Here is a 20200-nt window from a genome sequence, read left to right as displayed (position 1 = left end):
AAGGAGTTGTCACAGTACCATAAGCAAATCAATTGTAAATCTGCTTTTTCCTTTCTCCTTCCAGATATTTGTCCAGTAGTGCAGACTTGGAAAGTGGATGGTCTCATGTCAGACTCAGGAAAGGGGGCGGGGGGAGTTGCGACTGATTTAAGAAAAGGATCTGCCAAAATGAATACCTTTTATCATTTTAGGTACATAATAAAGTGCATAAATGTTCTTTGTATTGACAATTCACACTTCATTGCTTTATAGCAGGGGTGTCAAACTCATTTTCACCGGGGGCCACATCAGCCTCACGGCTGCCTTCAAAGGGTCGAATGTAACTTTAGGACTGTATACATGTAACTACTCCTGAGCAGTTAAGCGAGAGCTCGGTGCTGCTACTGGGCAGAAGCAAGGTGCCGCGCTGGATAAAACAAGGTGGAGGGCTGGACTTGGCCCTCGGGCCTTGTGTTTGCCGCCTGTGTGATAGACTGTCTATCAAGAGGACAATTACATTCCTGTCTTTGATTCTCTTCACAAAATGATACCCAAGTGGAGTCTGAAGGAAAATAGATTTCTTCCCTCCCACTCTCAGTGAATAAATGGCTCTCCCTCTAATCCTGTCTCATTGTTAACAGTAAAAAAAAAAAACAAAAACACAAACCCAAAACACTAAAAAGGATAGTTTGAAAGTGCTGGCAGAGGAGTTGGATGGTTTAACAAATAAGACACTGACAAAAACATTTTTTTTACAATACTATAATTATAAAGTTGAAGGCACATCCTTGGCAAATCAAAATATGATCAATGACATGCTTATGGCAAAACAAACTACTAAATAACTTGACTCTAGTAGATGATTATTGCACAACATCGCCCACTGCTGTTTGGGTAGCAAACAATCAATGTTTAACAATGTTCAGTTAAACATTTCTTGAACCAAAAAAATGTAAGGTTGAGACGCCTGGTTTTGGCTACACAAAAGGCATTTATTATCGATGCCATTATGGAATCTCTTTTAAATGAAGAACAAGAATTCTTGCTTGTGTGCTTTATCTGGCTACTCACACCAGATAAACTTTCAGAAAGACTATAGACATTTAGTGTAAAAACAGCTAATCATTTGGCATGAATTTATATCTTTTTATATTTGGTAAAATAGTATTTTTAATGATAGAAAAGTAAGAATTAAACAACCAAAAAATCCAAAGGGAGTGATTCCAGGGATGTTTTTATTCTTGTTAAAATAACCAGTAACCAGATGCCTCAGCCACAGAAAACAACAACAGAGTAAAATAAATATTAAGAAAAACATTTTTAAAGCAAGATCCATAAGTAATGGAAAAAATTCTCTAACAACATACATTCTTGATTTTAAGCGGTGTACATGAAAGATATGCACACTTAAATTTTTGGAAACATCTGTCTACAGTGTTATTTAAGCATTCTGAACAAAATAATTTTTAAAAAGTTACAGCACAATATAAAAGTATTTGTTCACAAGGCATCAAATTTAACACTAAAATGTTGATACTAAACTAGGAAAAATAACATTTCTAGTTTCACAAATGACAACCACACTTCTATAGACTACAACACTAAATACTTTAGGTGTGTTTTAACCTTTGAAGTTCAAAAGGCATCTTTGGATATTTAAGAGAAAATGTGCCCCGTAGTTGAGTCTGAATAAGCACTGAATATCAAAACATCCTGTTCACTTCAGCCTGAGGACATGGTTGCTGAGTGAATACAGAAGAATGATAAATGGACAACAAATACAGAACTTCGAATATCAAATTCAAATACACAGTAGTCCCTACGTACCTGTGGTTTTCCTTTCCCCTATCACTTATCTACAGTCAATTGTGGTCTGAAAATCCTCAATGAAAAATCCCAAGAAAAAAAGACAATTCGTTAAGTTTTAAATTGCGTGCCATTCTGAGTACCATGATGAAATCGCACGCTGCCCCAGTCCGTCCAACCCGAGACCCGAATCATCCCTCTGGCCCGCATCTCCACGCTGTATCCGCCCCTCCACCGGCGAGTCCCTTAGTAGTCGTGTCATGTATCAGATTGACGGTCATAGTATCACAGTGCTTGTGTTCCAGTTGCCCTCATTTTATTCAATAACGGCCCCAAAGTACAAGAGTAGAGATGCTGGCAATTCAGATATGCCCAAGAGAAACCATAAAGTGCTTTGTTTAAGTGAAAAGGATGTATGATAGGGAAAAGCATAGTACATGTAGCGTCCAGTATTATCCATGGTTTCAGGCATCTATGGGGGTCTGCGAACATGTTCCATGTGGGTAAAGCGGGACCACTGTCAATTTAGTTTCTTTCTATATGGTAATATGTGTGTGTATGTGTGTGTATGTTTATATCTGAATATGAATAGACATAGACACATTAATAAACTTTGTTCTCACCATTAACTAGTTATTTGATGCAAGTTACAACTAACTGAAAGCCACATTTTGGGTCCCCTCCGTGTACTGCCTCTCTCTCCTGTGAATACAGCTGCTCTGGGAAGCTCACGGGAGTTCAAGATTGCAAACAAGACTTGTGGGAGAGAATTCAAAGGTGCCTACAGACATTGAAAGATGGATTCTTTCTAAAGAGCATGTCTCCTGCTCTGGTAGTAAGGGCTGAAATGAGATCCTTAATTTCCCCCAGACTATAGGCTGCTCCTTGCACAGTCCCCGTGACTTGGGTCCCTTGGCAGGTGGGGCCCAAGAGCACAGCTCAAACACACACAGAACAATGAAAGCGGTAACTAGCTATATTCAAGTGCTTCAGAGGGAGAGAGAGAAGAAAAAGAGTGAAAGTGAGAAAGAGAGGTGGGCTTCTTTTTTGAAAACTCTAATATACACCTGTCATATTAAGTGTTTCTTCTAGGTAAGAGAAGCCATTGGAATGAAAGGTAGAAAATGTTAAAACTCAAACCAGCAGCATGGAAGGTAGTGTAGGCGTTGGTCTAAGGAAAGGCCTAGACTACAAACTCATTCACACTTCATTACAGTGGGTTTGCCTTTCTAGATTAATAGCACCTTCATGAAGTTTCAGCTCTCTCTAAAATAGCTGAGATAAAAATGGGATCTTTTCCAAATCTACAAAGACAGCATGGAATAATGTTGTAAACTTCTTGTGTGTGTGTGTGCACACGTGCATGTGCGCACGTGTGTAAAGGTAACAGAAAGGAAGTAGGCTGGGAAGACACCCATCCCCCACTCCCACCTGATGGCAGACTCCGTCCTATCAAAATGATTTTTAATCGTTATTACTGACCTCAAGCAGAGAAAAGAACATTTGCTGATTACCAACAGCATGTGCCAGGCACTGTGCTAGCAGCTTTACATTATGGCAGTGGGAACAAAACATTGGAAATTCATTTATGTGTTCTCTTCACTTATGTATGCTACATATGAAATCCATCTCACAGTTAACAAGGGAATTTCAATAGTGAGACAAGTACCAGATCTCTGGCGAGTAGTGTATTAACTCCCAGGCACTTGCAGGGGAATTTCTAAATTTATACGGCAATGAGAACAAGCCCCTGAATTTGCCAATCATACTAACTAATTAGCGAGTGCAAATGTTTTAAACTAGAGCAAAGTACAGATTTGCCTGAAAGGTATATCACAACCAAGGGAAATTCTCATTTCGGTATCACAATTCATTGTATTTTTGGTCAAAGCAGTTTTGTGTAATAGCATTACTTTAAAGTCATCTTGAGGGGTTCCCTAAAACACTAAAAGACAATTAAAATCTATTACATGATATCTACCAGCTAAGGTCTTATAAAAAGGGGGGGGGACAAATTTAGTGAGTCCAGGTAATTGTATGACCCGTATATGTTGAACATGGTTTAAAAAAATCTTTGACACATCTTTGATCTTTGAAAACAACAACTGTGGAAGAGGCTCAAAATCTTCAGTTTGGGCACCGATATGGACAGAACGACCTAGCGCTGAACTCAACAGGAGTGAACGGAAAGCTTTCACCAAGCTCGGGAGTCACTGCGGGAAGAATCTGCTACGCTTTTTACAACGGAAAGGTGAGAAGCAGGGCATGCTACCTTTAAGGACGTTTGAACTACAAGATAAAGAAAGGAACAAGATATTGGGGAAATGGTCAGTTATTTTTATCAATGAAACAACCACCCACGCTTAGCGTCCTCAAAGGAAACTACAAAAGAAAACACACTGGGTCATCTACGAAAGCAACCACAAGGACCTAGGTGCAGGGAGAATAAGGCGGGGGGGGGGGGATCAAGCCAGTAATAATTAAGGCACATCTATGTTTAAACAGTTTCTACTGTTTTCTTTCTAAAACTAGATGCTTTATACAAGGCTCTGAAAGCCACAGTTGCCCCATCAGGCAGGGATCAGGGCTCGAGAAGTTCCTCGGGACCGTACTCTGAAATCTTCAAATATTTAATTACCGTTTCCTTCAGCTTTTTTTTTTTTTTTCATCAAAGAAAACAAATGATCTATCACTTTAGCAACAGTTTGGCAATCTTCAATGGTAGGGCTTGCTGGCCTGCTGTAAAGCTCACTGGCTCATTTTACCTGTTGCTAGGGAAAACAAGAGATTGGAAATCCACTCTAAATAAAGCTGGGTTCAGAGCGCCGATGCCCTGAAAAGGACATTGTTACCATCGGGAAAAATGCAATGCAAATAAAATCCCTAGTATAAGAGCGTGAGACCAACACCAAGTCCTTCCTCAATCTTTTACAAGGCGAAGGTGACGGTGGTGAGTGGCGAGTCAGTGCATACACCGACAGGCGGACAGGCGCTCAAGGGGCTGCCCCCTGTGGCCTGGCCTGTTACAACGCGGTGTCATCGTCGTCTTCCCTGTAATCTCCCACCAAGAGTGAGTGCTTGTCGGGTTCACTGGTAGCGATGCTGGTTAGGGACCGTTTATCCGAGCGCAGGGAGTTGATGGAGGCTCTGCTGTAATTCACAATGCGGTGCAGCAAACCCAGTTTCGGAGAACTTCTTGAGGTGTCATCTATTCCGACGTGAACGCTGACTTCCGAAGGGCTTTTCTGTCCCATCGGGCTTCGGGCACGCAGATCGTAATTCTCGTAGGTTGGTTTCCTGTACCTGGACACAGGCAAGAGCACGCTGGTTTGAAATAACCACATGTGAACTAGATGCCTGTTACATTCAAAACTGAAAGGAGATTTGCCCGGGATGAAATGCGCAAAGGCGGTCCCTGCTAGGAAAGCAGCTCAAAACACGGCCCAAGTGTAGTCACGTGATCAGTAGTCCCGCCTCTCAGAGCCCGCGTCCTCGATTTTACCCCATCTGGTCTCTGTGCTTGCAATGTGAAAATTACGTAGCTATCATTTATATTAAGGCTTATCATGGATCAACATAAGAACAAAACCCACCAAGACAGACTGTGGATGATAAAAGGGATTTAAAACAGGAACGTGAGCAAGCCATCGTACTTACAGTTTCAGGAAGAGAGAAGACAGCACTACTGAGACAGATGAAGCGGCCATCGCAGCGGACCCCATCCAAGGCTGCAGAACCAAACCGATGGGCATAAACACTCCTAGGAAACAAGGGTCGGTTAGTTAGGGCAGATGCTACTAAGCGGATCCCTGATGTGGTTTCCTGTGCTTATTTACAGATCATTTCCTTGTTTGAAATTTAGCTTCCCGTTGCTGCAGATTTATGTGGCTGCCGATTTTCCACTAGCACAGCGCTGCTGTGAACATTCTTCGGAATGTCTCCCTGGGCACGCGTCTGAGAATCAGCCCAGAGCACATACCTACAGGGCAAGCTGCTGGCTTATAACATGGACACATGTTTAGCTTCCGGTGGATGTTCCTCGCTTGTTCCCCCAGGCGGTTGTACCAGATCACAGTACCATCGACAGGAAATGAGAGTTCATGTTCTACAAACTCGTCTACACTTGGTTTTGACAGATGTGTTAATATTTGCTCATATGATATGGATGAGACAGACTTATGGTACTTTTAATTTTTTATGTTCTTCTATGTATTTTCTACTTTTTGTACAATGATCACATATTACTTAATGTTTAAAAAATCGCTTGCCCCGTGAATTAATGTCCTCTGGATTTTTTTTTAAGATTTTATGTATTTATTTTTTAGAGAGGGAAGGGAGGGAGAAAGAGAGAGAGAAACATCAATGTGTGGTTGCTGGGGGTCATGGCCAGCAACCCAGGCATGTACCCTGACTGGGAATTGAACCTGCCACACTTTGGTTCGCAGCCCGTGTTCAATCCACTGAGCTACACCATCCAGGGCTTGGATTTTGATTGTTCTTTGATTCTTTGTCCTCTCAGCATTGGTGTGTTTCTCAACAGCTTTGTGTTTGCTCTCATGTCATTTTATGTCTTTCTCTGCCTCCCAAATCAGAGAGGACAAGAAGAAAGTGATGACTATTTCTCTTACATGATTACTAACTTGTACCAAGCTCCTAAGTACAGGAGATTATCAGATGTTTATTATACCATTCTATACTGGTTTTTCTTGGTCATATTTCCTCATTCAGTATCTCTCATCTGATTCCCAAACTGAAAAAAAAAACCTATCGGCTATTATAACACTACATGAAGAGCAGGAATTCTCTGTACGCTGTAATTACAAACACGTGGCAATACAGAACCTCATGCAGAGGAAAAAAGACAGGAACTACACAGACTAAAATGCTAACGGTAGTTGTGTTTGGGTAGTGAGATTAATAGTGAATTTGCTCTCTTAAGCAAAAAACATAATAGATATATATGAGTATGACAGTATATGTAGAAAGAAATGAGCTAAGGTAGCAAAATATAATTAACTGATGAATAGGTTAAGGGCACAGAGGTTTTCACTGTATTACTTGTTTCCTTGATTAAGGTTGGAATTTTTCAAAATGTAAATTGGGAGGAAAATGTAAAGTAAGATAAAACAAACCTTCCAGAATACTTATACATTCTAGAGCATAATCAACATTGCTGAAAATTAAAATTGTTGATTTTGCCCCGGCTGGTATGACTCAGTGAATTCAGCACAGGCTTGTGAACCAAGGGGTTGTCAGTTCGACTCCCAGTCGGAGCATATGTGTGGGTTACAGGCTGAATTCCTGGCAGGGAGGTGTGTGTGACAGGCAACCACACACAGATGTCTCTCTCTCTCTCTCTTTCTCGCTCCCTTCCCTTCTCTCTAAAAATAAATAATATATTAAAAAAATAAAATTGTTGATTTTAATATTACCTCTCAGCACACCAGCAGGCTACATACAAAAAAGGAGCTCAAAACTAATAAAAGGACTAAAACTTCCAAAGCGATAGGTCTCTTAATGACTTCAGAGGACAAAGCGATACTCGTTAACAGTCACATACCAGCAGCTATGGGGATTCCAACCAGATTATAAATGAGAGCGAAGACAAAGTTTATCCGAATCCTCTTGACTGTCTTCCTTGATAAATCAATACTTGCTACGACATCCAGAAGATCATTCTGAGAACAGAAATATTTGTAATATTAGTGAGAGACTCTAGCTTGACTAGTAACCTCTGCATATGCTACTGTGTATATTGGAGGTGACATGTACGTTAGGGTGATATGTGAATTAACTACAAATCTCAGATATTGCCAACAATTTGAGTCAGCCTTGGGAAGACGTTGTTCAAGAATTTTTCTCAGGGTTCTGAAAACACACGTAGGGTTGTATGCTGGAAGAGGGATTAAACGCTATTAAAAGAACCTCAGTATTCATTGAAGCTAATTTTATTAAGTATGTTCCCAAGTCTTGCTCTTCACTTTAGAGGCTTGTCATTCTAATTTGCTTCACTGGATTGAGCAAGTCTGACAGTAAGTAGTAAGAGTTCTCATATCCCCACTACGAATTCTCCCAGACTCCATAGCTGGGAGCAAGGGACTTAGAAGAACAGAATCGTCGTGCTGGATGTACTTTACGACCCTACCCCTGAGCATGGAGAGCAGACTTACACTCCGCAAAGTTCGGGCTACAGCGCTTACCCTTATCAAAACCACGTCGGCCGCCTCAATGGCTACATCTGTGCCCGTGCCGATGGCAATTCCCACGTTGGCCATGGCCAGAGCGGGGGAGTCATTGATTCCGTCTCCTACCATTGCTACCCGTTTGCCCTCCTCTTGAAGTTGCTTCACCTTAGCAACCTTGTGGGAAGGGAGAACTTCAGCAAACACCTTAGTGATGCCGACCTACGCCAGGAAAAATAAACTCCAGTCAAGGAAGATTACTGAGTACGTGAAACAGAGCTCGGTGTTAAGGAGTTAAGTGAGGATAGGGAGAGAGGAGCTCCCTTATACGCTGCTGGTGAGTGTGTACATTGGTCCTGTCTTTTGCAGGGTATTAGATAGCATCTATCAAAGTATGTACATCATTTGGTTCCGCTATTCCACATCTAGCTCTATTTTGGACATACTTGTACATGCACAAGGGTTACATTATAATATGCAATATTACAACAATATTACCCTGTTGTAGTACCAAAATTTTCAAAACCACTGAAATGCCCATGATTAGAGAAATGGTTAATTAAATTATGATGTAGACCATACCATGGAATTCCATGCACCAATATAGAAAAATAAATAACTGTATGTTCAGACACGGACAAAGCGCCAAGGCATATATACTGTTATGTAAAAAAGCAAACTGCTGAACAATCTATGCAAGAATGATCCAATTGATGTTGAAAATGCCAGAACTGTACACTTGTATATGAACATGTACACATATGAAACAGTGTGGGGGGGTTGGATTTGACAGGGAGCTTGGGAAAAGGACGGCAAACTTTTCACATTATATTCTTTTGTATTTTTTTTTTTTTAATATATTTTATTGATTATGCTATTACAGTTGTCCCATTTCCCCCTTCTCTCCCCTCCCCCCTGTACCCCCCTCCCACCCACATTTCCCCCTTTAGTTCATGTCCATGTGTCATACTTATGAGTTCTTTAGTTTCTACATTTCCCGTACTATTCTTGCCCTCCCCCTATCTATTTTCAACCTACATTCTATGCTACTTATTCTCTATACCTTTTCCCCCTCTCTCCTCCTCCCACCCCCCTGCTGCTAACCCTCCATGTGCCCTCCATTTCTGTGGTTCTGTTCCCGTTCTAATTGTTTACTTAGTTTCTTTTGGTTTTGCTTTAGGTGTGGTTGTTGATATTTGTGAGTTTGCTGTCCTTTTACTATGCATGTCTTTTCTTTATCTTCTTTTCTTAGATAAGTCCCTTTAGCATTTCATAAAATAAGGGCTTGGTGATGATGAACTCCTTTAACTTGACCTTATCTGAGAAGCACTTTATCTGCCCTTCCATTCTAAATGAGAGCTTTGCTGGATAGAGCAATCTGGGATGTAGGTCCTTGTCTTTCATGGCTTGGAATATTTCTTTCCAGCCCCTTCTTGCCTGTAAGGTCTCTTTGGAGAAATCAGCTGACAGTCTGATGGGAACTCCTTTGTAGGTGACTGTCCCCTTACCTCTTGCTGCTTCTAGGATTCTCTCCTTCGTTTTTACCTTGGCTAATGTAATGATGATGTGCCTTGGTGTGTTTCTTCTTGGGTCCAACTTCTTTGGGGCTCTCTGAGCTTCTTGGATTTCTTGGAAGACTGTTCCCTTTGCCAGATTGGGGAAGTTCTCCTTTATTATTTGTTCAAATACGTGCTCAATCTGTTGCTTTTCCCCTTCCCATTCTGGTACCCCTATAATTCGGATATTGGAACGTTTAAAGGTGTCTTGGATGCTCTTAATCTTTTCCTCAATTTTTTGAATTCTTATTTCATCATGCTTTCCTGCTTGGTTGATTCTATCTCCCTTCTGGTCCACTGTATTGTTTTGAGACTCATATTCCTTCCTTTCACTATTGGCTCTCCTCCGCGTGTCTTCCTGCATCTGTTTTATGGTAATCTGCATTCTTTCATCTAGATTTCGTCCAAAATCCACCAGTTCCGTGAGCTTTCTGATCACGAGTGTTTTGAACTGAGCATCTGATAGATTGGCTAATTCTTGGTCGCTCAAAAGGATGAGTCCTGGGGGACTGATCTGCTCTGTTGAAAACATGGTTTTTGGTTTTTTTTCCCCTGTCTCTCCTTTTTTTTTTCGGTCTGGTTGCTCTTGTTATGGTGGGGGGCGGAGCCTTCGGTGCTCACCAGGGCTGGGCACCCCGGTCGCTAGATTGTGACGTTATATGTGGGGGCGGGGCGGGAGCGGGAGCGGGAGCGGGGCGGGAGAAAACAATGGCGGTAGTTCCGTTCCCCTGGACTCAGACCCTTGTCTGGGCTTCTGGGCCGCGAGTTCTGCCCTGGTCCACAATCGCTGCCCCTCTGGGTCTGCCAGCTGCAGCTTGCGTACTCAGGGATCACCGCTGCCTTCTTATGTGCCCGATGGCTTTTGTGCCGATTTTGCGCCAAACCTTTCCCCCGACCTCCGCGCGCCGCCTACCCGAGCCAGCCCCGCGCCCGCCGGCTCGTCTTCTCCTACCAGTCTGGATGAACGCGTCTACTTCAACTTCTTGGCTGCCCGACTTCCATTCAGATAAATCCTCTGCCGAATCTGGGTGTTATTCTGATAGTAAATTATTGTTGTAAATTATTGGTTTTCTAATCTTGGTTGTACGAGGAGGTACGGTGCGTCCACCTATTCCTCCATCTTGCCGGAAGTCTTCTTTTGTATTTTTTATGCAAGAATGTGTTATTTAATAGATGAAAAGGCTGACGTTGGAAAAGTTTTGAAGGAAAGGCAAATGTTGGGCTCAATAGCAGAAAAATGATATTTGCTTGGCCAAAAAATCCATTAGTTTTTTCCGTAAGATGGCTCTTAGTCGTGCTTAGTTGTCTTTAATGTCATTCAAAACTGTTTTGTTAGATTGTATTGTGACAGCTGTCATACCAGGGTGCATTTAAAAAACTTATCGAAATTGGTGACTTTCTGTGTAGCCACTTTAATGTGGAAGATGGAAGAGAATAAGCGACATATTCGGCATATTATGCTTTGTTATTACAAGAAAGGTGAAAATGCACCTGAAACACAAAAACAGCTTTGTGCAGTGTGGAGAAGCTACTGCAACTGATCGAATGTGTCAAAAGTGGATTGTGAAGTTTCGTGCTGGAGATTTCTCACTGGACCACGATGCTCCACAGTAGGGCAGACCAGTTGGAGTTGATAGCCATCCAATTCAGACATTCACTGAGAACAATCAATGTTCTACCATGTGGGAGACAGCCGACATACTCCAAATATTCAAATCAGTTCAGTTAACGGTGAAAATGAAACACATGTCTTTTATTTTACAGAAAAACCACATGGACGTTTTAGCCAGGCGGTACATTAGGAAGCAGCGTTCAGCGTGTGCTGGAGGGGAAGTGCATGGAGCCGCTGCTGTACTTTAGGCACGAGAGGACCAGAGCCTGGCTTAGGCCGGCAGCTCTGGTGAAAAAAACACCAGTGACATTTGAAAGGAAGCATCAACAGAAACTGCTGCACAATGTCACTTAAGCATCTCATGAACTAAGCAAATAGATTTTTACTTATTATAGTAGCACATAGAGCCCGAACTGCTGCCTGAATAGCATGTCGATTCTTTAAAGAACCACATATGTGTACTTGGGGACAATGAAAAGAATAGCTCCTTTAAATTTTTTAGCATCTGAAGGCAGGCAAGAAAGGAAATATATATGAAGAGTTAGAAGTTACCACATACACCACCCCAACAACTACGTAAACCGGTTACCTGAGTAGCGATAGACCTAGCCGTCTTGCTGTTGTCTCCAGTCATGAGAACGACTTCTAAGCCCATAGACTTCAGGATATGGACAGCCAGCTCTGCTTCGGGCTTCACTGTGTCGGCGATCGCTATCAGGCCGCACAGCATGCCTAATATAGGGGCCCAAGAAAATGGGAGTTTGGAAGACGGAGAAAGCAGAATAATGTTCTGAGTTAACATTTCAAAAAGGAAAAGAATTTTGTGAAGTCAGACTGTGCAGGGCTTGGCTTAATGCCAAATATCACCAAACCCACACAGAGTGGATACCACGAACCCTGCAACACACCTCCCGATGTGGTCATGAAAATTTCACACAGTAAGGCAGGGATTTTTCATGATGGTAGTAATAGGAAAATAAAAGGACAAGCTTTAATGGATACTACAAGACCCCTTTTCTTTCCTTTGAGGAATGCTGGCCAACAGGCCAAACACTATAGCTAATTTAAAGGCAAATGAGCCAAAGGACCTATATGTACAACCCATGGACATGAACTAAGGGAGGGGGGAAATGCTGGAGGGTGGGAGGGGTTCAGGGAAGAGGGAGCAAAAGGGGAGAAAAAACTTGGGACAACTGTAATAGCATAATCAAAACAAATAAAGGCAAACGGAATTGAAAACTCATTTTTCTCTGATAACATTATCAGAAGTCTCTCAAAACTGCACATAAAACAATAACTGACATCACGACACCGAGTCACAGTGTTCTTCCGCAAAACCTTACCATCGATGGCCACCAAGACGGCAGTCCGACCCTTTCTCTCATGTTCAATCATGCAGTCATCTACGTCATTATTAATGACGAGACCATTCCTGATCATCCACTCCCGGTTACCAATGAGGACTTTGTACTGCTGAGCATTAACAGCATCTGAAAATACAGAAGTAACACTTAGCAAGCTCATTTCATGTAATATTTCTAACAACCCCACAAAGCGCATTCTTTCTGTCTAACCCTGACACTCACTACATGGTATATTTGATAGAATGCAGCCTACAACACTGATTTCGCGATTTTCAAGAAACATACTCTGCTCTTCCGTGCCTCTGGGCCTTTTCTTATGCTGTTGCCTCTACCTGGAACATCCTCCCCCCTCCTCCCAAAATACCAAACTCCATCATGTCCTGCAGGAGCCAGTTTAAACGTTTCTTTCTTGGTGACGCTTTCTGTTCAGCTCTTCCCTTTGACCTTTCAAAGCAACTGAGTTAAATGAAAAATATCTGTTGTGCATCAGTAGCTGAATGTGGTTGAACAAAAACACGTAACCACACTGACACCCCAGTGTAAACGTGTGACCATTAAGCTTCAGGGGGCCCTTAGTGCTGTCTGGCAATTCTACTACGTTTCCCTGGTTCAGGGGTGTCCAGCCTTTTGGTGTCTCTGGACCACCCTGGAAGAAGGGGAGTTGTCTTGGGCCACACATTAAATACACAAACACTAACGAAAAGTGATGAGCACAAAAAAAAGGTCCGTGAATATTTTTTGTGATATCCGCCACTATAGATAAGCAAAAGAGTCTTCACATAATAACCCTCATGATGCAGCAGCCCTTTCAATAATCTTGTAAAATGGTCAAATAGGTCCCAAGTTTGTCATCACTACTATAGAAAATGTACATATCCAAGTAATAAAATGTTCTTGATTTTTTAGTTTTTAGAAGATTTTACTTATTTATTTTTAGAGAGGGGAAGGGAGTAAAGACAGGGAGAGAAACATCAATGCATAGTTGCCTCTCGAGTGCCCCCTACTGGAGGACCTGGCCCACAGCCCAGGCATGTGCCCTGACTGGGAATTGAATGGGCGATCCTTTGCTTCGCAGGCCAGCACTCAACCACTGGGGCACACCAGCCAGGGCTGATTTTAAAAATATTTTTACTACAAAAGTAAAAGAAAAGAGAGCAACCCAAAGCCAGTCAGACGCTTGCCATTGTATTTGAGAAACTAGTACATCAATATCTAGTTTGATAGAAGTACTTGCAATTCTTTCTGAGTTCTCAAGGTGCTCATCAGATATTTTGGTTCTAACTTTACTCTTAGTATGTTTCATCCTTGAAAATAGTTGCTCGCAGATGCAGGTGCTGCCAAACAGCGATGACGTGAATAAAGTGTGATTACGGAGCAAGGGCTATGTGTCTCTGGAAAGATAGGACCCATAAAATTCCAGTAAAGAGACACAACCAAATTTTTCTTTTAAGTTGAACATCCATAATGTTTTAAGTTGAAAATCTCATACTGTTTTAAGTAAATTTACGATTTTGTGCTGGGCCACATGCGGCCTGCGGCCCGAGGGTTGCATACCCCTGCCTTAGCCCATTCATTTCCCATTCCTTCTAAGATGTCTTCTCCCATCCTCATACTGGAGGATGACTGTGTGTCCTATTTCAGAAAGGAGAGAAAAGCAATGGGAAGAGAACTTCTACCAGCTCTCATTGCCACATCTCCTCAGCTACCTGTGCCCGTGTACACATTTACCTAGCTTCACTTCTCTCATTATAAACTGCCCCGCTCCTATTCAAGGCCAACTTCTCCACTTGGGCACCTGGTCCCCCTCCTCTGCCTATTCTAGAACACATCTCTAACAACTCACTCCTCGCTCTCCTACATAATCAAATTTTCTGTCTCTACTATACATAGTCCTATCTTTTTTAAAAAGCAAAACCCTCTCTTGATCTCACTTAGCTCTCTAGCTACTGTGCCCTTTCTCTACCTCTGTGCATGTGGCAAAACTTCTGAAACGTGTTGAGTCTACTGGCTACATATCTCCAGTTCGCATCTTCTCATTCTCTTCGGAATCCACTCCAACAAAGCTTTTGTTTCTACCTCTTCAAAGGGCTGTTCATACAGTACACCAGTGACTTTAACTTTTTTATTTTCACTTATTCATTTTTATTTTTTACCAGTGACCTACCTTTACTTTAGTAAAATCTAATGGCAAATAATCAGTCCTCATTACACTTGCCCTACTGGAAGCATTTTGAAGTTAATCCCTCACTGCTTGTTGAAATACTTTTTTCCCTGGCTGGCGTAGCTCAGTGGATTGAGTGAGGGCTGCAAACCAAAGCATCGCAGGTTCGATTCCCAGTCAGGGCACATGCCTGGGTTGGAGGCCTTGGCCCCCAGCAACCGCACATTGATGTTTCTCTCTCTCTCTCCCTCCCTTCCCTCTCTAAAAATAAATAAGTAAAATCTTAAAAAAAAAAGAAATCTAGAATCAAATTAGTTGGGATCTTCATGGAAAAAGAGTGTTTAAAAAAAAAACAAATACTTTCTTCAAGTGGCTTCTAGGACACCCTATTCTCAGCAGTTACCTCCTCATTCATCACTCCTTCACAGTCTTCTTTTCGGATTCTTCCTCATCTCTGTGACCTCTTAACCCATAGAGCTGCACAGCTCAACCCAAAAACCTCCTTCCCCCACTCTATCCACTCTCACTGCTTGGCCATCTTACCCAGGCTTTAAACACTTTTTTATACCAGCACTGTCTGACAGGACTTTCTTTGCTGATGGAAATGTTCTATATCTGCTCCATCCAACGCAGTAGGCGCTAATGACACGTGGCAACCGAGCACTGAAAACGGGGCTAGTATGGTTGAAGGGCTGAATTTTAAGTTCAATTTCACTTTGCTTAGTTGAAATATTAGAAGTCACGTGCAACCAGTGGCTGCCATGTTGGACAGCACAGACCTATATATAAGTGGATCTTCTTTTTAATTAATTATTTATTTATTTTTAGAGAGGGAAGGGAGGGAGGGAGCGGGGAGAGGAGAGGAGAGGGAGAGAGAAACATCAATGTGTGGTTGCTGGGGGTTATGGCCTGCAACCTAGGCACGTGCCCTGGCTGGGAATCGAACCTGGGACACTTTGGTTCCCAGCCCGTGCTCAATCCACTGAGCTATGCCAGCCAGGTAAGTGGATCTTCTAAATCCACACCCAGTCCGTTTGCTTGAACTCCAGACTTATGCAGCCAACTGCCTACCTGATAGGCCCATTTATATGACATCTCCACTGGAGTTTCTAATAGGCATCCAAACGTCACATGTCGAAAACTGAACTCCTGATCAGCTTTCCTCTACAGTGCCTACTGCCCCCCACTGTGGTCTCCCCATTTTATCTAAAAGGTAACTCTAGTCATCTATGTGTGGTTGCCTCTTGTGCACCCCACACCGGGGACCTGGCCCACAACCCAGGCATGTGCCCTGACTGGGAATCGAACCAGAGACCGTTTGGTTCACAGGCTGGTGCTCAATCCACTGAGCCACACCAGCCAGGGCTCTACCCATCTAAATTGCTTAGGCCACAGACCTTGGCATAATTCTTGAGTCCTGTTTCACTTTATACCCCAAACCTAGTCTGTGAAAAAAAAAATGTCAGCCAGCTTCAAGACACATCTCAAAACTGACCACTTCTTATGATCTTTATTGTTGCCACACTGGTCCAAACAACCTGGACTATGACTTATCTCCCCTCTTCTGCTCTCGCCCTTCCCCCAGTAGTGTATTTTAACCAGAGCAGCCAAAGTGCCAATTTTAAAATGTTAGGTCATATCCTAACACTCCTACACTCCAAACTTTTCAGTGGCTTATATCTCAGGGCAAGAACACAAGTGCATTCAATGTCCTTACCCAATCTAGTCCTGCGCTCCCCGCCTCTCTGGTCTTATCCCCATCCCACGCATTTCCTGTGCTCCAGCCACACTGTTCTCCTTGATGTTAATGTTAATTCATTCTCCTGGCTCCAGGCTTGCGCACTTACCAGTCCTCCTGTCTGGGACGCTCTTATCACAGATACGCACATAACTTTCTCCCTCACCCGCCTCTGATTTTTGTTCAAATACCACCTTCTCAGGATTACCCTGCTTTATCTTCCTACATCAGACATGCTATATAGATATATTTAAATTTCATAGCTCACTGCCTTATGTTCTCCCCCCGCAAACTTAAGTTCCATGAGATAAGGGGCTTTCTCTATTTTGCTCGCTGCTGATTCTTCATTGCCTTGAACGGTGCTTAACAAAGTGGTCACGTGAACAAAATTTTAAAAATTGCAGGGGAGCAGAATCAGACAGGTAAATACAGATTTTTCATGCAGAGTGTCTAGTACAATAGCAGAGGCCGAGCACAGGTATGATTTAACAGGAGAGCAAGGACTTCTGCCTGCGTGTGTTAGTCAGTGATGGCATCACTGAAGAGAGATATGAGCTGAGTCTTAACCACTACTGTGGCCAAGGACATTGCCCAGAGAAAGTAGCAAATGAAATGATCCAATAAGCATGAAATGATGTGATATAAGGAGAAGCTATAAGTAGTTTCATATGGATGGAATACAGATGACATGGGAGGGGAGGGGCAGGCAGTGGAAAAAGACAAAATGGGTGGTGCACGGAAGGAGGAGGCATATCATGACGAACATATCATGAACGAAGTCCAGAGAGCCTGGACTCTGCCCTCCTGGACACAGAGAGCCACGAGAGCTGGGATCATTAACATAATTCCTTGGATGAGCCCCGACTGGTGTGGTTCAGTGGATTGAAGTGCTGGCCTACAAACCAAAGGGTTGCCAGTTCGATTCCCAGTCAGGGCACATGCCTGGGTTGCCAGCCAGGTCTCCCCTGCCAGTAAGGGGCGGGTGAGAGGCAGTCACACATTGATGTTTCTCTCCCTCTTTCTCTCTTCCTTCCCCTGCCTAAAAAATAAATAAATAAAATCTTTAAAAGAAAAAGAATTCCTTGGATGGGCTTTAGGATGTATGCAAACCTCTAAGACGGCAATTTTCTGAGGGGTGGGCATAACTATTATCAAATTCATCAGAAGGTTGAGGATTTAAAGTGGGTTATAAGCCACTACAATAAAATGTATCAGAAAGTACTATCATTGCCCTGGCTGGCGTAGCTCAGTGGATTGAGCGTGGGCTGCGAACCAAGGTGTCTCAGGTTCAATTCCAAGTCAGGGCACATGCCTGTGTTGCAGGCCATGGCCCCCAGCAACTGCACATTGATGTTTTTCTCTCTCTCTCTCTTTCTCCCTCCCTTCCCTCTCTAAAAATAAATAAATAAAATATTTAAAAAAAAGAAAGTAGTATCATTAATCAGACTTGTGGGTTAGCAAAATCACTCCAGCACAAATGGGTGGGGAAGTGCTGGAATACTTAGGTGGGTGTACCGTGTTTTGGGGGCAATGGATACACCAACAAAAAACTCAAGAAACAGGCCTTGGCTAGAGATACGGATTGTGGAGCGGGAGTGGAAGCCCACACGTGGCACAGTAACCAGTACGCATGCATTAGATTGGACAGACAGTACATGCAAAATGAGGAAAAGACAAAGAACAAAACCCTGACAGCAAGAGAAACGAGGAATCAGAAGAGGATTAGAAAGAACAGCCAGGTAAGTGAGAGGAGAATGCAGAGAAAGCAGGGTCATGGGAGAAAGGGAGGACAGAGATTTAGGGAGGAAGAAGTGGCCATCGCTGTCACGTGCCTCAGCAGTATGGATGGGGCAGAATCCAGAGTGTGCAGTGAACAGGTGAATTCAGTGAGCCTAGGCTACTGTTTCTGGAAGCTTAGATATAAAGGGAAACATGGATGGGATGAAATATAGATGGAAATACAGTGATTTCGATGGAAGATATGTTTATATGTTTAGAAGAAGGAGCCACTACAAAAAGAGAGTGGAGAAATAAAGCAGCACGGGGGCATAAGAGAGAGGGAGGTCCCTGTGGAATCAAGAGTACGTGGGATCCTGAGCAACAATGAGGGGATTCATTACACAAGATGGGGGATAAATCTTCCCCTGAAACAGGAATAAATGTGGGCAAAAAAAAAAGAAAAGAAAAGAAATGAAACAGCAAGTGTGTCAGAGCCTTAATTTTCTATGTGAAAAGTCAGTCAGATAATTTGCTTAAGAAACTAGGGGTAAGGGCCACAGGGTCGTGTGAGGGATATAAAAGGTTTGGAGGAGCTGCGGTGAGAAATAAAGGAAAGAGGACTGAAATAAGATGGAAGATCAGCTGAGGTTAGATTTTATCACCCTATAGTAGAACCACGGAGCACAGCTGGAAAACGTTTTCCAGGAACTTGAGCAAAGCGACCAGAGGCCCGTGGTGAAATTGATGGGCGAGGATGAAACCATAAGGCCAAGTTTTGTGTCTTACATAACAGCTCAAGATTAGCAAGTTAGACATCGGGTAATAACTGCCCCATAATTGGCACTGCAAAAAAAAAAAAAATCAGCTTACTTGAGAGGTGGGCATCAATGATCATGGAAGACGAAGCTGGTAACTGGTCATCACCTGCATCGATCTGAACCAGGGATGCATTTTTCATATTATTTTCCTCTATCTTCCAGTTATTCTTTTGTAGCAAGCCTTCGATGTTGGTGACTTTACAGCTAATACCACAGCCTGGCACAACCTGGAAGTCTATGCAGGTACCCAAGGTTTCGGTGGCCAGCTCCTAACAAATAGAAACAGAAGAATTTCTCTGCGGCTCTAACAATCCAAGGTCATCATTAGCAAGATCGAAGATTCCTGCTGGTTAGCTATCCATGTTTTAGAATAAAACGACCACTTAGCACACTGCATATCTGATAGCACATTTTAATGAGCACGAAGGAACGGAATGTGGAATATAATGTTCAAAGTTACAGGCGAACCTCGGAAGCCTTTGTTTTAATCCCACTCTCTAAAATGTACACCAAGCTCAGGGAAAGAACACATGGAAGGTTGAGCAATATTTTTAGCCCTTTCCAGTAGAGAATTACGAGGGAAAGATTTAATTCTGTTGTCATGTCAGATTTTTGGTTCAGTAGAGGGCAAAGGGTAATAAAGAACAGGCTTATATCACTAGAGTGCCCCTCTACACCAATTCTGTGCCCTCAGTACGCCAGGGAGTTCTGACTCTTTACATCTTCATCCTCTCGATTGTTCCATGTGGGTGTAAAGAAGCCCAGTCAGCCCTGGCTGGCATAGCTCAGTGGATTGAGCGCGGGCTGCAAACCACAGCATCTCAGGTTCAATTCCCAGTCAGGGCACATGCCTGGGTTGCAGGCCACGGCCCACAGCAACCGCACATTGATGTTTCTCTCTCTCTTTCTCCCTCCCTTCCCTCTCTAAAAATAAATAAGTAAAATCTAAAAAAAATAGGAAACAAGAGAAGAAAAGTAATTTTTTTAAGATTTTATTTATTTATTTTTAGAGAGGGAAGGGAGGGAGATAGAGAGAGAGAGAGAGAAACATCAATGTGCGGTTGCTGGGGGTTATGGCCTGCAACCCAGGAATGTACCCTGGCTGGGAATCGAACCTGGGACACTTTGGTTCCCAGCCCGTGCTCAATCAATCCACTGAGCTACGCCAGCCAGGGCAAGAAAAGTAATTTAAAAAAAAGAAGCCCAGTCAGTAATAGTTAATAGGCAAAAATGAAAAAAAAAAAAACCCCACAAAGAAATGGCAA

The 20200-nt window shown here is 42.8% G+C and overlaps 1 protein-coding gene across 4 annotated transcripts in view; it reads right to left on the bottom strand.

Annotated features, from left to right (window-relative positions):
- Positions 1-725: 725 nt before the first annotated feature.
- Positions 726-20200, bottom strand: part of ATP7A (ATPase copper transporting alpha) — a 107707-nt gene continuing 88232 nt past the window's right edge. For all 4 annotated transcript variants that reach the window (XM_028522885.2, XM_036016793.1, XM_036016792.1 and 1 more), the window contains 7 exons: positions 18988-19204; positions 12479-12625; positions 11725-11867; positions 7986-8189; positions 7346-7463; positions 5443-5545; positions 726-5088 (listed from right to left, as the gene is read on the bottom strand). In XM_028522885.2, the coding sequence (XP_028378686.1) occupies positions 4809-5088; positions 5443-5545; positions 7346-7463; positions 7986-8189; positions 11725-11867; positions 12479-12625; positions 18988-19204 (1212 nt within the window). In that variant the 3' untranslated portion in view covers positions 726-4808. The remainder of the gene's footprint in view (positions 5089-5442; positions 5546-7345; positions 7464-7985; positions 8190-11724; positions 11868-12478; positions 12626-18987; positions 19205-20200) is intronic.

The sequence above is a fragment of the Phyllostomus discolor genome, chromosome X, assembly GCF_004126475.2.
Source record: "Phyllostomus discolor isolate MPI-MPIP mPhyDis1 chromosome X, mPhyDis1.pri.v3, whole genome shotgun sequence".
Lineage (NCBI taxonomy): Eukaryota > Metazoa > Chordata > Mammalia > Chiroptera > Phyllostomidae > Phyllostomus > Phyllostomus discolor.
The sequence above is the reverse complement of the archived record's forward strand: the minus strand, read 5'-3'. Positions and strand labels throughout refer to the sequence as shown.